The sequence below is a fragment of the Capricornis sumatraensis genome, chromosome 8, assembly GCF_032405125.1.
Source record: "Capricornis sumatraensis isolate serow.1 chromosome 8, serow.2, whole genome shotgun sequence".
NCBI lineage: Eukaryota > Metazoa > Chordata > Mammalia > Artiodactyla > Bovidae > Capricornis > Capricornis sumatraensis.
This window is the reverse complement of record NC_091076.1, coordinates 2,682,501-2,699,087: the sequence shown is the minus strand read 5'-3', so window position 1 is coordinate 2,699,087 and position 16,587 is coordinate 2,682,501. Positions and strand designations below refer to the sequence as shown.

Below are 16,587 nucleotides of genomic sequence, written 5' to 3'. Positions count from 1 at the left end.
CTCTTGCCCAGAACCGTGGTGTCCTGATCTCATAGGCGCCCTCCCCCTGGTCATCACCCCACGAGGGCTGTGCCAGAGCCCGTATCCTGGCCAGCAGGGTGCCTTCATCCCAACCTCCCAAGTGTCCTAGGCAGTTTGGGTCCAGGGGTCCAGCGAGGTGGGAGCCCCTGAAGCTGGGGCCACCGCTCCAGGAGCACAGTGTAGCCCCCGCTTGGGGCTTTCCCACCTTTCGGGGCCAACAGGCATGGCATGGCACGGCCCTCAGGGTGGCAGAGCTCCTCACCCCACCACCAGAACGTGACTGTCAACCGCAGTCACTCCACTTGGGGAAACGAGGCTCAGAAGAGGAAGTGACCTCACTTTCAGCCTCCAGATACAAACCTCCTCCAGAGGCAGGGGAGGACCCAGGGGAAAAGCAGGAACCGGTCAGCCATCCCCTCCCGCGGGTGGCACCCCAGGGAATCTGCTGCCAGCAGAGTCACTGATGTGTTTGGCTGCGTCGAGCCTGCTGCGACACCCACGATCGTCGCTTCACATGGGATCTTTCGTCGCAGCCCACAGACTCTAGTTGCCGTGCGTGAGCTCAGTGGTTGGGGCGTGCAGGCCTAGCTGCCCCACGGCACACGGGGTCTTAGCTCCCAGACCAGGGAAAGAACCCACGTCCCTGCATTGTAGGGCAGATTCCTAACCACCAGACCGCCGGAGAAGTTGCCTTGGGGATCCTTTTAATAATGCAGGAAAGTCCTCCCACCTTCCGGATGGGACACCGCGCTGGAGCTGAGTCACTGCTGGACCCCCACCAGAGAGGCAGAGCCAAAAGTGACCTCAAGAGGCCCCAGCCCCCCACCCCCAGCACCCCTGCCATGTCTGGGGCAGACACAGCTCAGCGGCTTTCATAATCTCCCTCCCTCCCAGAGGGCCCACCCCCAGCACCCCAGGGTTTGGGGGGTTCTCAGTTCCTTCTTATTGGGCTCCATGAAGCAGGGGCACCTTCCCCAAGGAAGCCCCAGAGCTGCGGCATTCTCTGGGGTCTCTCTGGACCCCTGGTCGTGGGTGTGGAAGCAGGTCACACAGCAGACGTCTGGCCCAATGGCCTGGGCGCCTGGCGAGGCATTCTCTCTGCCGGGATCTCACTGCTTAGGCCCTGTCTTATGATCCATGGGACCCCGGGACTCTGGATCCAGACAGCTGGAGCCTGGAGCCTGGCACCTGCAGGCTCCCCCAGGCAAGGACACCTTAATATCTCATTGCCCCACCCTGCCCACACCCCTCTGACCTCAGGAAAAGCCTGACCCCAGCCCGTGTCCTGAGCCAGGCTGGGAGGGGAGACAGCCCCAGGTCCCAGGAGGCCAGGGTCCCAAGGCCAAAGCCAGTGACCACCGAGCTCCCACCCCCAGGACCCCAGAACTGTTCTGGCCAGGACAGAGTTCCCAAGAACAGGTACATCACTGCTTGAGCAGGCAGAGAGACGTTCCTGGGAAGGGTGTGGACACTGCCCCGTCCTCAGGGATCCACAGGGAGGCTGCTCAGGGCACGAGGCAGCCTGTGAGCCAGGAGCCGAAGGAGGCACCCTGGAACCCCTCAGCCCATCCCCAGCCTGCATGAAGGTTCCAAGTCATCATTTGTTTTCATTGTGTGGGGCAACACTCACTGCTCAGCTATTTAATTATCTCAGCAGTTGGAGAACAACAACAGAAATATTCAACCTAAAATACGGAATCCAGTCGAGATTTATCTTTTTTTATGAACTGCACAATTCCTCCAGAACCCCTGGACTCTTTGGTGTCTGAAAAACACCCCACCCCAACCCCCGCTGCCCTGTCTGGGATGTGGGGTGGGGGGTTCCACTGGAGCCGCTGCTCTTAGCTCTGTGGACGACAAGGCTTCTGCTGGGTGGTCCTGGGCTTGGTGATTTTGCGAACGGGTTGAGAGAAAAGGCCTAATTCTTTAAAACCCTTTCGGCGTCACTGGAGTCGCACTAAAGATAAGAAAAGCCGACGAATGCCAAGTCTGTACAATGTTGGTCACGGGGTCTAACATGTAACACGTGTGACATCATGTGAATGTCCAGAAGGGACGCCCCTTCGGGGGCAGAGAGCTGAGTGCTGGCCAAGGGGGTCTGGTTTCCCAAGGAGGGGGCCGAGCTCCCAATCCAGAATCCTCTGCCCGCTCTCCCCGGGCAGGAGTTAAGCAGCCCCTTAGGAGCCCCTTGGTCAAATGGCCTTTAAAGGTAAAGAATCCGCCTGCAATGCAGGAGACCAGGGTTCGATCCCTGGGTTGGGAAGATCCCCTGGAGGAGGACATGGCAACCCACTCCAGTATCCTTGCCTGGAGAATCCCATGGACAGAGGAGCCTGGCGGGCTCCAGTCCACAAGGTTGGGAAGAGTCGGATGTGACTGAGCAACTAAGGAGCCCCTTGGCATGCAAGACCCCAGGTCGGAACGAGCCAGGTGCGGGGGCAGAGGGCCCGCTCCTTCCATCCCGCAGTGCTCAGCTCCCACCCGCCCCAACCCTGTCTTCTGTTCTCTGGGTTTCCCACACTGCCTCCTGACCCCATAGGGGCTGCACCTCACTCAGTGAGCGGCTTCCTAGACAGCAAACCGCTGCCCACAGCTTTGCGAGTGAAACCGACCAGCCACAGCTCACACCCCCCACACATCATCAGCTGCAGAGGGGGCAGGCCCAGACAGCCAGGGACAGACCCTGTGCCCCAGAACCCCCAGGGGTGATTCAAACCAGCCAATCCTGAGCCCACTCATCCTGACTCACCCCTTCCTTCCCACAGAAACCACAGTAAAACCTCCAGCCCACACGGTCCCCTCCCTCTGCCGCCTGGCCTGATCATGCTTCCCCAAGTGAGGGTCCCTGGTGGCCCTCGCACTCCCCTGGAGAACGGTGAATAGCAGTCTATCCTCTTGCTGTTGCTGTTCAATCGCTAAGTCACCTCTGACTCTTTGAGACCCCATGAACGGCAGCACACCAGGCTTCCCTGTCCTTCACTGTCTCCTGGAGTTTGCTCAAACTCACGTCCATAGAGTCGGTGATGCCATCAAAGCATCTCATCCTCTGTCGTCCCTTTCTCCTCCTGCCCTCAGTCTTTCCTGGACACAGGCCACCAGCTGTGAACAGGCTCAGGAGACACAAGTCCAAACAAGCACACTGGTGTTTGGGCGACGCCACAAGCCGCTGGCCTCCAGGGTCCAGGAACAGCCCGCAGCTCTGAGACCTGCTGTGTGCTTCGGGGAGAGCGGGGGAGCGGGCTGGCTTGAGTCCCTACCCACCCACTGAGGCCTGCTGCCCTCAGCGCCCGGGCCTCAGTTTCCCCATCTGCACACACAGCCGGCAGCACCTCAGAGGCACTTGTGCCATAAACGAGCTGCTCCGTGGAGAGCAAACAGCATGTGGCCTGCGTCGCAGGAGCGGCTGGGGCCAAGGCCCCCAGACGGGGCAGCTTATGACGACGACACGTCTCCTCTCACTGTCCGCAGGGCGAGTCTGAAGTCAAGGTGGCCCAGGGCTCCAGGGCAGGGCCTTCCTGCCCTTCCAGCCTCTGGGGGCTCCAGGAGCCCCTGAGCTTGTGGCTGCAGCCCTCCAGCCTCTCCCTCCGTGGGCACATGGCCCTTCCTCCATGTGTCTTTCCTGTCCTGTCTCTTAAGGACTTACTGCCTTCAGGGTCCACCTGGGTGATCCGGAATGACCTCATCTCAAAGCCCTCCCTTCTTCCCAGTGAGGTTCCAGGGACCGACAGGTCCGTGTCTCCGGGGGCCCCGTCCGGCCCAGGACACGCCCCGCACAGGTGTGTTCTGCCGTTGTGGCCAACACACCGAGAGCAGACACGCCTCCCGAGGCTGCGCTGAGAGCTTGGTGTGCACCAGGTCCCCCTGGCCGCTGCAGGCAGAGAGCACGGGGGCAGCGGTGGGACACGGGGCCAGCACTGCGGAGGAGAGGCAGGAGGCGGGAGGACGGGGCAGGCTGGGGTGAGGCCTCGGGTACAAAGGCCAGGACGGCTTTCGGGAGAAGGCGACCTGAGCAAAGGGGAGGGGCAGCGGAGAGCGTCCTGAGACCCGGGGCTGCGCTGGGAGGGGCGGGGCCAGGCCCTGCCTCCTGGGTCTCCGGGGCTGGAGGCCACACAGCGATTCCCGCGGGGGCTGGGGACCGGGGCCTGCCAGGAGTCACAGGCCGGAACCCTTGCTCCACAGGCCTCGCCTCTGCTACAGAAATGAGTTCAGAGCCAAACCCACGAACTGGGAAATATCAGGACATGAACTGGGAGACCGGGACCCACGCTGCATAAAACAGGTAGCTATCGAGAACCTGTTGTCCAGCACAGAGCCCTACCCACTGCTCTGCGGCGACCTGAATGGGAAGAAGTACAAAAAAGAGGGGACAGGACTTCCCTGGGGGTCCAGGGACTAAGAATCCGCCTGCCAGTGCAGAGGGTATGGGTTTGATCTCCCTCGGGGAAGATCCCATGTGCCCCAGAGCAGCTAAGCCCGCGTGCCTCAGCTCCTGAAGCCTCAAGTCCTGAAATTCGTGCTGTAGAGGCTCCGCAACCACAGCGTAGCCCTCACTCGCTGAGACTGGGAGGACGTTCTCGCAGCAGCAAAGACCCAGAGCAGCCAAAAATAAATAAATAAATACAATTATTTTTTTTGAAAGAGAGGGGATATGCATAGAAACATATAGCTGATTCGCCTTGCTTTGCAACAGAAACTAACACAGCACTCTAAAGCGACAAAGAGAACATGTCAGTCACTCAGTCATGTTTGATTCTGCGGCCCCGTGGACGGTAGCCCGCCAGGCTCCTCTGTCCATGGGATTCTCCAGGCAGCAATACTAGAGTGGGCAGCCGTTTCCTTCTCCACGGGATCTTCCCGATCCAGGGACTGAACCTGGGTCTCCCGCACTGCAGGCAGATTTGTTACTGTCTGAGCTACCGTAAAGCAACTATACCTCATTAAAAAATTATTTTTTAAAAAAAGTTAGGACAAACAGCATCTCTACACCTGACTTCTGACTTGCGCTCTGAGTCCCCAGGGCCGCAGAGCAGCCCATGGAAAAGGCGAGTTTTTGGCAGGACCAGCTCAGGACATGAAGCTTGGACAAGTGTTTTAACCCCTAAGGGTCAGTGAGCAGCTGGGACCTGTGGGTGTGAGGCTGGCAAGTGGACAGTCGGGACGGGTCCTTGAGAAAAGGACCAACATCTGCAGGCCCAGACCACACCCACCACAGTGGGGTCCAGCCCTAGGCCGGGCACGAGCTGTCAGGGAATGGTCAGGCCATGGAGAGGGACACTGAGGCCTGGGGGGGTCAGGTCCTTGCACCCAGGCCACACGGCCAGGCTCCTGCCTCACTGCCCGTCTCCCACACACCAGGGGACAGAGGAGCCGGCTCAGCCTGAGGAGCACCCCCCAGACGTGAGGTCCAGCCCCCACTGGAGGGGGGCCCCAGGAGGCCACTCCCCGCTGTCCACACGCCTCATATGCTGAGGAGGAAGGGCAGGGCTGGCCCACACGAGGACATCGCTGTCTGAGCTCATCCTGTGGATGGGAGGGAGGGCCCCTCCCACTTCCAAGAAACTGGCTGGGAGCCCGGGTCCCGCCAGTTGGGCCCCGGGGACACGGGAGGATTTAGGGCCCGGGAGGAGCCCTGGGCAGTGGTGAGCAGCTGAGAGGCGCCCCGGTCAGCAGGTGAGAAGCCTTGGGGCCCCTGCGCCCAGCCCACCTGCTCCCCACTGCGTGGGTCTGGACTCCCCTGAGTGCTTTCGGGCTCCCGTGGGCCTGGGAGCTGGGGTGAGGACGGGGAAGCAGACGGCGGGCGCGTCATTTACAAGCCGGGACCCTGGGCCCTCGCTTGTATGTGCCGGGAAGGTGTGCCTGTTCTGAGAGCCGGCAGGACAGCCGTCCAGGTAAGCCCTCCACTCCTCCTCACCCCCTGCCGGGGCCAGAGCCCTGCTCCCAGTCCACGACCCCACGACCCCAGAGTCCAGCCCGGCTCTCTGGGTCCCCTGACACCACCGAGCGTGCCCGTGCCCCGCTCAGGGAGATCCTATGAGGGGTAAAGGCGAGAGACTCCGACCCACCCCGCTCAGGCCCGCTCCCGGGCGCGAGGACAGCCACACGGGCTGGGAGGCTGGGGGCCCAAGGGGGCTGCAGAAGTTTCCAGGGCCCTAAAGGAGGCAGACCTGGGTAACGGGGTGTGGGGGGAGGTGAGGCTGGTCCAGGCAGAGGCGCAGCCCAGCCGGGGGGCACCTGGGGAGACCCCGAGGTTGGGAGGCGGGCTGTCCACCCCCACCGAGTCTCTGGGTGTCTCTGGGTCCCTCTTCGTCTCTCTCTCACTCTCTGGGTGTGTGTCTGTCTCCCCCCGCCTGGCTCCCTGGCTCCTCACCCTAGGCTGACAGCCGCTGCGAGGCTGAGGACAAAGGCGTGGACTCTGCAGGGAGGGGGCAGGGGGAAGGGCACCTCTGAGACCCCGCCATCGGGGTCTGCCTCCCCTGTTCCTGGACAGAGTCTCTCCCCTGGGACCGGAATAGGACGTGCCCTCTCGCTGCCCCTAAGGGGCTGGCAGCAGACACTAGCACTGGTTTTTCCTGAGGACCCAGGCATCACCGCATCCCCAAGGTTGCCGAGGCTTCGGAGCTGCACACGGCCGACCCACCTGCAGCGGGAGGAGCCGGCTGAACGCCTGCCCGGTCCGGAGAGCCAGGGAGGCTGGGGGTGTCCTCTGCCTTCTCTCATCCTCCCAGCCTCCCACCGCCCCCACAGTACGGCTCCCGCCCCCGCCCCGCGCTGAGCACCCTCCACGGCCAGCACAGAACTGAGTGTGCTCATGGCTACTGCTGGCCTCCACCCGGCTGACCCTCTGGGACTGGGGTCCTCTAGCCCCACATGGAGTCCTTGAGCCGTGTCCACACGGGCGCCCCCTTTGCCTCGAGTCCTGTCCAGTCAATGCCGACCTCTGCAACAACGTTGGTACCCGGCCTTCTCACCTGATCTTTGTGCGTTTAGTCTAACCATCCAGCCGGGGGCAGGACCACCCACCTGGTCAGCCTCCCCATCTCCCCGCGTCGGGCGTGTCTTGCAAAATCCTCCTTTTACCAAGAGGTCGTGGGGCCTGCAGGGCCGGGCCTGGAAGGGGCCGTCCGGCACACCTGCGTGCTGACGACTCAACGTCTGTTGCTTCCCTCCAGGGTCCTGCCCACCGGCTGCCCAGCCAGCCAGCCAGCATGTTCGGGATCTGGGGGACCTTCGGCAGCGTGGTTTTCTACCTCACCCTGGCCGTGGGCATCGGGGGGCTGCTGGGGAACGCGCTGGTGCTCTGGCACCTCGGCTTCCACATCAAGAAGGGCCCCTTTGCCGTCTACGTGCTCCACCTCGCTGCCGCGGACTTCCTGTTCCTGGGCTGCCAGCTGGCCTTCTCGGCCGTGCGGGCGGCCCTGGGCTCCGAGCACAGCCTCCACTTCCCGGTCGCCTTCGTGGCCTTCTCCGTGGGCCTCTGGCTGCTGGCGGCCTTCAGCGCCGAGCGCTGCCTGTCCGACCTCTTCCCCACCTGCTACCAGGGCTGCCGCCCCAGACACACGTCGGGCGTCGTCTGCGGCCTCAGTTGGGCCCTGGCCCCGCCGGCCGTGCTGCTGACCGCCGACGCCTGCGGCCTGCTGCGCGAGAGCACGCGCCCACTGGCCTGCCTGCGCTACCACGTGGCCAGCGTCGCCGGGCTGCTGGCCCTGGCCTGCGCGGCCTTCGCGGCCGGCCTGGTCCTCCTCGTCTGGGTGGCGTGCTGCTGCCCGCGCCAGCGCCCGCGCTTCTTCGGCGCCGTGCTGGGCTCCGGGCTCCTGCTGCTCGTCTGCGGCCTCCCCTGCCTCCTCTGCTGGGCCCTGCGCCCGTACCTGCCGAGCTTCGTGCTGTCCACCTTCTTCCCACTGGCCACCCTCCTGGCCTGTATCCACTGCAGCGCCAGGCCCCTCATCTACTTCATGGTGGGCCGGCAGCCGGGCCGGCGGGAGCCTCTGCGAGCGGTCCTCCGGCGCTCCCTGGGGGAGGGCACCCAGCTGGGGGCCGGCGGGGTCTCCCTGCCCATGGGCCGCGTGTAGGGGCCGCCCTGGCCGCCCCCCACCCCCCATCCCTTGCCAGACCCTCCAGGACTCCACGTCACGCCCCGGCTCACTCACACTGGGGACCCAAGGGCTGGGGGCCCGGTGAGCTCCGTGGTCTTGACTCCCCACCCCTGGCCTGCAGGGAACAAGGGCGGCCCAAGGACCAGGCCAGAGACATAGCAAGGAGGCGGGGAGCTCCCAGGACTGGGGCGAGGACGGGCACCCCAGCTCCCGCTTCCTTCCCACCCTGCCACCAGCTGAGGCAGGAGTGAAGAGGGTGTGGCACCCCCCAAGGCCTACATGGGGGGCTGGGCGGATGGGAGCCGGGACACTGGCTGGGTGAGGGGCTGTCCTCCCAGAGGACCTGCCCTGCAGTCTCCCCACTGGCCACCAGATGGCGCTGCTTCCCCACCAAGTGCTCACAAAGCACGTGGGCAAAGCTGCGGTCACAGCAGAGCCCGGTGCCCCCTCAGCGCTCCCCTGCCCCTCCCAGCCCCGGGGGTCCTCGACACCTGCTGCCTGGAGGGTGCCCTTGCCCCCCGACCCCCATCTTCAGCTTCCCCTCCTCCAGGGAATCCTCTGCTCACCCATCACTCCCCTCCTGCCCCTGCCCGCCTGCCACAGACCTTGCCCCTTCCCCTCCCAGCGCCCCACCCCCAGGGCTCCCCCGGTGAAGAAGGGGAGGGAAGAAGGGAGACTGATGGTGGATGGGATGGTGGATGAGTGGATGGACGGATGGTGACGCGGAAGAGAGAATGGGAGGGAGGAGGAAGACAGCTGACGCCATTCCTTGCAGCTTCCAAAGGAGAGATCCTGTTATGTGATTCTGATATTTTAAAATGATACTTCATGATCATTGTCAAGCCTTTCACGTCCTACAGAAAACATTGAAAAGCTACGTCGCCAAACCTTTCGGACTCAGAGCGAGGCACGTGAGGCGTAGAACCCTCCGGCCGTGTTCATTTTTGTGATGGAGAGCCACAGAAATTTCAATTTTTACCAAAGACGAAGGCATTCTATACCTGGTACGTGAAATCTGTTACAACAACGCCTCTCACAACACCAGGAGAATTGTTTCTAAAAACTTGTCCTTTTTTCACTGGAAACGGTATGTGCTGCTCATCCTTGGGACTTTGGAGAACGCTAAGGAAAGGAAAGAAGACTTCCCTGGACCCCTCCCTGGCCCAGAAACACTTCTGCAAGCTGTCCATCCCTCCTGGGATGGACAGGACTGTGGCCACCCCAGGTCCTCCCACTTGGTCTCCCCAGACAGTGCCCTGAGGACTGGATGCTTCTGACAGCCTAGCAGGCTGAGGAAGGAGGGTCAGCGACCTCAGCCTTGGCTTTGGGGGTAAGATGGGGAGGAGCCACCCATTCTTGGGACCACTTCATGCTGGACCCAAGAAGGGATGTGGCTTCCTTCCTAGAGCCCCTGGAATTGCGATGAGGGTGGGACAGCCTCAGAGGTGCGCCAGCATCAGCCTCCACCTCTCCCAGCCCCAGGAAATAGCTGCAGGGCCCCCTGAGGGGCCGTCCGTCCACGTGCCAGACGGGCAGCCAGGCAGCTGGCAGTGTCTGGGGTGCGTGATGAGCAGCCCAGTCTGGACAGATGGGCAGGGCCGAACCTCTGTCCCAGAACCTGCTGCTGGGTAAACGGACGCCAGCCTGGGCCCTATAGAGCCAGTGTGTCCCCAGTCCCGGAGAAGTGACGGCCGCCTAGAGCGACCTGCAAAAGCAGGACCGGGCTCCCGTCCCTCTGGCGTCTCTCCAGCCGGGTGACCTCCAGTAAGTCTCCTGACTGCGGGAGCCTCATTTGCAGACGGAGAAACAGAGTAGCATCTCCAACCTGGACTCTGAGGAAGGAGGCAGGAGGCCAGGCTGGCAGAGGGTGGACCATGACCTTCCTGACCTTCAAGGTCAGCCGCATCACCTCTGCCATCTCCAACTCCGTCTCTGGGCAGAGCTCCGCGTGTCCCCAGCCCTCCCTGACCTTAGCCCAGAAACCACACTGACGGCTGGCACCCCGCCCAGCGCCTGGGGCCTGTCCTCATGTCTCTCTGTCCTGTGACACTGGGAGCTCCTGGCAGCGGGCACCCTGCCCTCAGCTCCCGTGATGCCCGCCCACCGGCTGAGCATCCGGAGGGGCTCCCTCCCACCTCGTGCTGCGCTTCTTGCGCTCATTTTAGCCTCAGTGTCTGCACGTCTCACTGGAAGGCGAGCTCCTGGGGGTCTGGGTGTGGGCCGTCTCCCTGGGCTGAGACCCGGACAGCTGGGAGGAGCGGCCTGACAGGCATCCGTGGGGTGGGAGGACCGGTAGATGGGTGAGCGGGTGACGGCGCGAACGTGGGATCCAGCGAGTCGAGGATATGGCTGAAATGGAGTGCCACTCAGCAGGATCAGCCCAGGCTGGTTCTGGGAACTTCTGGGTCAGCCGAGGCCTGACCACTGACCTGACTCCTGAGCAGGAGACGCGAGACGCGAGAGACCCAGGTGCTCAGAGCCGCCCCAGCCCATCACCAGCTCGCCACCCCACTCTCCGCTTTCAGCCAGCAACACCAGCAGGGGCAACTCCGGGCCAGGGGCGGGGCGGGAGCTCGGGGGAGGGTCAGGCCAAGGTGTGGCCGCTTCCCCAAGAGCTCAGCGTCTGGAGAAGCGATGGACACGTCCGCTCAATCCAAGGACGGCTTGTGAAGAGGCTTAGAGAGGCCCCGTGTGTCCCAGTTTGACCTTGACAGCCATCAGCGTGTCCACCCCCGTCTAGTCGTGTGTGTCCCGGTGTGGATGACACACCGTCTGGCCCCCCTAGTGTTACAGATGCAAGGAAGAGGGTCACATGTCCCCCCACTCATAAAGCAGAGGGGACTCCCAGGAGGAGGGGGTGCCAGCGCTGATCCCGGGACTGCCTGTGTCAGGAAGGAACTAAAATCCACTGGGGACAGCCTGAGAGGCCTCCAAACACAGCAGAGAAGAAGAGAAAGAAAGAAGGGGGCCCCAGAGGAGGCTGAAGGCGCTGGATCCTGGGATGGGACGGGTGTGCCCTAGACACGAGACAGAGGCCCACCCGGGACAGGGGGCGAGAGCAGCCGCGTGACCCTCCTTCCCGGCCGGCCTTTCCTGTGGTTCTGTTCAGAGCAAGTGTGGTTGCTGTGAAACAGGTCAAGTTTCAGCTGATTTTTCTTTTTTTTTCCATGTGGATAACCAGCCATTCTAATAACATTTGTTGACAAGGCTTCCCTTCTCCCATGAATTACATGGGCGTCTCTACTGTAAATCAGTTGATTGTACATGGAGGGTTTATTTCTGGACTCTGTTCTGTGTTGGCCTGTTTTTCCTTATACCAGCATCACACTGTCTTAAGTACCAGCATTAAAAATAAGTCATGAAATCAGGTGGTCTACAATTTTATATTTCTTCTTCAAAATTTACATTTCCCCATATGGTTTAGAAGAGACCTGACAATTTCTTCAAAGATCTACTGAAAATGTGACTGGGATGGCACTGAATCTATTCAATTATTCTATAAAAATTCATGGACGGGTTCCCTGGTGGTCTGGTGGTTAAGACTCCGTGCTTCCACTGCGGGGTCGAATTTTCCATCCCTGGTCGGGGGAATTGCTTCTGCTGCACAACCCACGGCCAAAAAACACATCACGGGTAACTGGCACCTTAACGCTATGGAGTTTTTCGGTTAATAAGCATGTTTAGTTGCTAAGTCGTGTCCAACTCTTTGTGACCTCGTGGCTTGTATCCCCACCCCAGGCTCCTCTGTCTGGGGGATTCTCTAGGCAAGAATACTGGAGTGAGTTGCTGTTTCCTTCTCCAGGGGATCCTCCCGACCCTGGGATTGAACCCACATCTCTTGCGCTGAAGGCAGTCTCTCGCATTGCAGGCAAATTCTTTACTGCTGAGCCACCAGGAAACTGTGTTTTAAATCCCACCTCCCCTCGGCATAGGTATCTTGTTCATATTTTGGGAAATTTATCCCTAGGTATTTGAAGCTTTGATGCTATGCAGAATTATCTTTTAATTTCATTTTCCAATTGTTTCATCTTGACTTTTTATACAATTGAATAACTCTCCTGCCAACTTTCTAAATTAGTTCTGAGTCTTTTTAAATTTTTGTTTATTTGTTTATTTATTTGGCTGTGCCCGTTCTTAGTTATAGCTCTCAGGACCTTCATCCTGCATTGCGGCATTTAAACCCTTAGTTGCGGCCTGTGTGGTCGGGCTCCCTGACCAGGATCTAGTCCCCTGACCAGGAATGAATCCCAGGCGCCCTGCTTTGGGAGTGTGGAATCGTAGTCCCTGGATCACCAGGGAATCCTCTCTAGTAGTCTTTTTGAAGTCTGCTTAGGGTTTCCTATGTACAAAATCATGTCATTTGCAAATAGAGATCATTTTACTTCTTCCTTTTATTTCCTTTTCTTCTTTAATTGCACTGGCCAAGACCTCCCTTCAGTGTTGAATGGAGACGGTAACAATGGCATCCCTGCCTTATTCCCAATCTTATAGGGAAAGTGCTCAGTTTTTCCCCACTAAATACGATGTTAAATATAGGTTTTTTGTATATACCCTTTGTCATACTGATATAATTTCCATCTATTCCTAATTTTCCAAAAGTTGCTTTTTTTTAATCATGAACGGGTATTGACCTTAACTGCACCTCTTTCTTCATTTATTGAGATGACCTTATGGTGTTTCTCCTCTGGGGCTTCCCCGACGGCCCAATGGGCAAAGAATCTGCCTGCAGCGCAGGAGACGCAGGAGGTGCCGGCTCGATCCCTGGGTTGGGAAGATCCCCTGGAGGAGGAAATGGCAACCCGCTCCAGTGTTCTTGCCTAGAAAATCCCACAGACAGAGGAGCCGGGCTGGCTGCAGTTCATGGGCTTGCACAGGGTCGGACACAACTGAGCGACTAAGCGTGCGCGCACACGCACACACACACACACACACACACACACACGGCTTTTCTCCTTTAGTCTGTTACGTTGGAGAACTTCACTGATTCATTTTCCAGTGCTGACCTCATAGTCCCTAGATAAACCCCACTTGGCCAGAATATATTTTCCATTTGACTTATCACAGAGTCTGCCTTGCTAAACGTTTGATAAGGGCATTTGCACTTACATTCGTGGGAGATGCCGCCTCTGGCTTTTTTTTTCTCATAATGCCCTTGTCAGTTTGGAGTATCAGTTATCCCCTTCTACGCTGTAAGAATCTGGGTAAGACCAGTACTGTTTCACCAGAGAAACCATCTTTCGTGGAAGGAGTGCAAAATGCAATTTCAGTTTCTTTAACAAATACAGGGCTACCCAGATTTTCTTTTTCTCCTTGAATCAGTTTTAGAAAGTCTTGGTTTTCAGGGAATTTTTTCCTTCCATCATCTGAATTGAGCATAAATGTGAATGAGCCACGTTGGAGGTGGACCCTCCAACCCCAGTCAGGACTTCAGATGACCAAGATGCCTGGTCATTACAAGACCCTGAGCCAGAGCGGTCCTAGATATGTCACTCCCCGATTCTTGACTTACAGAGGCGATGAGAGAAAGCTTATCGTTTTAAGCTGCTAAAGTTTGGAGTTGTTACAAAGCAATAGATTACTAATACAATTATGAAATATTCCTCTTTATCTCCAGTAACACCCTTCTGTCGAGTCTGACTCTTCTCAATCTTATCAGCTGTAGCCCGCCAGGCTCCTTTGTCCATGGGATTCTCCAGGCAAGAATACTGGAGTGGGTTGCCGTTTCCTTCTCCAGGGGATCTTCCTGACCCAGGGATTGAACCTGTGTCTCCTAAGTGTCCTGTATTGGCAGGTGGGTTCTTTATCACTAGCACCACCCATAGACTGAGCAAAGCGTCTTCCCATACATAGCATGCGTGCAGACTAAGCTTCACTTGTGTCTGACCCTATGCGACCCCGTGGACTGCAGCCCACCAGGCTCCTCTGTCCATAAGATTCTCCAGGCAAGAATACTAGAGTGGGTTACCCTGCCCTCCTCCAGGGAATCTTCCCAACCCAGGGACTGAACCCACAGCTCTGATGTCTCCTAAACAGGCAGGCGGGTTCTTTACCATTAGTGCCACCTGGGAGCCCACCTGAAGGTCTCCTCTGCCTGAAATAAGTCACTAGCTGCCCTGGCTAGCTTGTCATTGTTGTCTGAATGGCAGATTTTTTTCACTCTTTTCTTTCAGTCTTTCTGCATCTGTGGCTCTTGTAAATAGCACATTTTGGGGTAGTATTTTTTAATCCAGTGTGAAAATCTCTGCGTTTCATTCAGAGCACTTAGTCCACTTACATGTACTATAATCACGGATGCGACTGAGTGTCATCTACCGTCTCAGTATTTGCTTCTATCTGTCACCTACACTCACTGTCCTGTTGAGCTTCACGTCTTGCCTTCTTTCCGATTAATCAAGTCATCCTGAGTGCTCCATTTTATCTTCTCTATTGGCTTCTCAGCGACAGCTCTTCGTTTTATATTCTGGCAAGTTTCCCCGGAGATGATAATATGCCCTTTTAACTTATCACAGCGAATAGCAAACCACTCAGCATACAACTTAAGGAGCCTCCAACGGATGAAGCCCTTTTTCCCCCTCCAGCTCTTTGGATTACTTTTATACCTTTAATTTCTACAAATGTTATAAACCCCAACATATGTCTTTACTACTCTTGCTTTGTAGAAATTAAGAAGAAAATATCCTTTATGATTATCCACACACGCATCATTTCTAGCTCTCTTCATTTTTCACTTTCAAATATGAAGCACTTCTCTTCAGCCTGGAAAACTGCCTGTTTACAGAAGAATGAAAAGCGGCAGGACCTGGGCTTGCGACTCCGGCTGAGTCAGCAGGTCTTAGAACAGACTAAACAAAGCTATCAAGTGTGTTTCTTCCTCCCAGTGGGCCGCCTGTAGGTGAGCACACGCCCCTCCCAGAGAAGGGGCCTCCGGGGGCTGGCACGGCCCCTCCCAGCAGGGAGGAGGGGCCTGCAGCTCTGGACCCCTTCCAGCCTGCAGGAGCTAAGCTTTTGCAGAGTGAACACCTGCTTCCTGGACCTGCGGGAAAACTGCTCTGCGGTCCAGGGAGGCCCTCGGCCTGTCTGCCCTCCCTCTCTGCCCTCAGGCGGGGCCCTGGCCTCCCACTTGCTGGCTTATCTTTGCCAGCCAGAGCTTCCGGGGCCCATCAGTCTACATTTGACCGCCCCCAGGCATCCAAGCGGGGATTTGAGAAGAGGCCACACTCTGTGCGGAGCTCCTGACAAACGTGCTTCACGGCCTGGAGACCGCCTGGCACCCCCAAGGGCATCAGGGACCCTGCTCTCCCTGAGAGCTCATCAGCACCCACCCCCGGCAGGCCCTCGGCGGTCGCACTGGGCCAGAGGTCAGCCGCTAGGGGCCTGCGAGCCTGCGGTCAGGTGCCTTTGTTGGCGTTCACAGTGGTTAAATCTTAATCAGTTAACAGCACTTACAGTTGGGAAATTTCCCTCCAAACTTCATATTTCAGGCCTCTCCTGAATGTCAGAGGCTGGCAGACCTCACTTGCTTTGCCCTCTGCACACAAAGGAAGGGTGGGGCAGCCTCCCTGTGGGGGTTCCTCACTGCCCCCCAGAGGGCCCCCTTCTCCGCTGTCACCTGAGCCCTGGCCACTGGACTGCATCCCACTGTCGTTTCCTAGATCAAAGCGGAGAGTGAGTGGGTCTTCTTTGCCCCCTTTTATCGTGAAAAGTAGGGGAAAACAGACCCAAGGGACCCCCCTCGCCATGAGGAAAAAAAAGGAGAGAGCTTGTTTCTTTGTAAGTAGGATGAACATTCCTTTATGTATAACGTCCAAAAAAGCACATGAGGCATTGGACTCTCTGCAAGGGTAAGATTCCCACCGCCCGCGGAGAGATGGAGGCCCAGACAAAGTGGGGGCTCCGCCGGTCCCCCCACTGGGCCGCAGCAGAGCTCGGCCCCTCGGACAGCTGCGCGGCACGTGTGCACTGCTGGCCCAGGCCTCCGGAGCCGCGATAAGGATGCTGGTGTCTCAGCCTGGCAGGCCCAGGCTGGTGAAAGGCAGTTTCCCCACCCTCCAGCAAGCAGGCGGCAGGGGGCCTGCACCGGCCAAGTGGCCTGGAAAGATGGGCTGCAGGTGGAGGGGAGGCGGCTGCAGAGACGCTGATGAAGGACATTCTGCGGCTTCCAGCGGGGACTCCCGAGCCTCGCCAGAGACACAGGGAGCAGGGAGCAGACAGACGGAGAGGTCCTGTGCCTTGTGCATTGAGGAGCGGTGAGCAAGGCCAGTCTGGGGCTTGCTCCTCGTTAGCAGCTCAGTAGGAGGCCTCTCAGCACCTGTGCACTGGGAGAAGGCCAACCCCTCCCAGAGCAGCCTTCTGGGATCGAATTGGAGGATGGGGTTCACTCCAGGCTCAAAAACATTGCCTCCGTGTTCTCCATGGGGCCTGAAATTCCACCATTAACGTCACACTTTGGGGGTGAAGGGACATATAGATTGAC

General features: G+C 58.6%; 1 protein-coding gene across 1 annotated transcript; it reads left to right on the top strand.

Annotated features, from left to right (window-relative positions):
- Nucleotides 1–3,400: 3,400 nt before the first annotated feature.
- MRGPRG (MAS related GPR family member G) lies at nucleotides 3,401–8,090 on the top strand. Its single transcript, XM_068976313.1, has 5 exons — nucleotides 3,401–3,490; nucleotides 3,658–3,749; nucleotides 4,201–4,371; nucleotides 5,789–5,909; nucleotides 7,191–8,090. The coding sequence occupies exons 1-5, from the start codon at nucleotides 3,401–3,403 to the stop codon at nucleotides 8,088–8,090; spliced, it is 1,374 nt and encodes a 457-aa protein (XP_068832414.1).
- The last annotated feature ends 8,497 nt before the right edge of the window (nucleotides 8,091–16,587 follow it).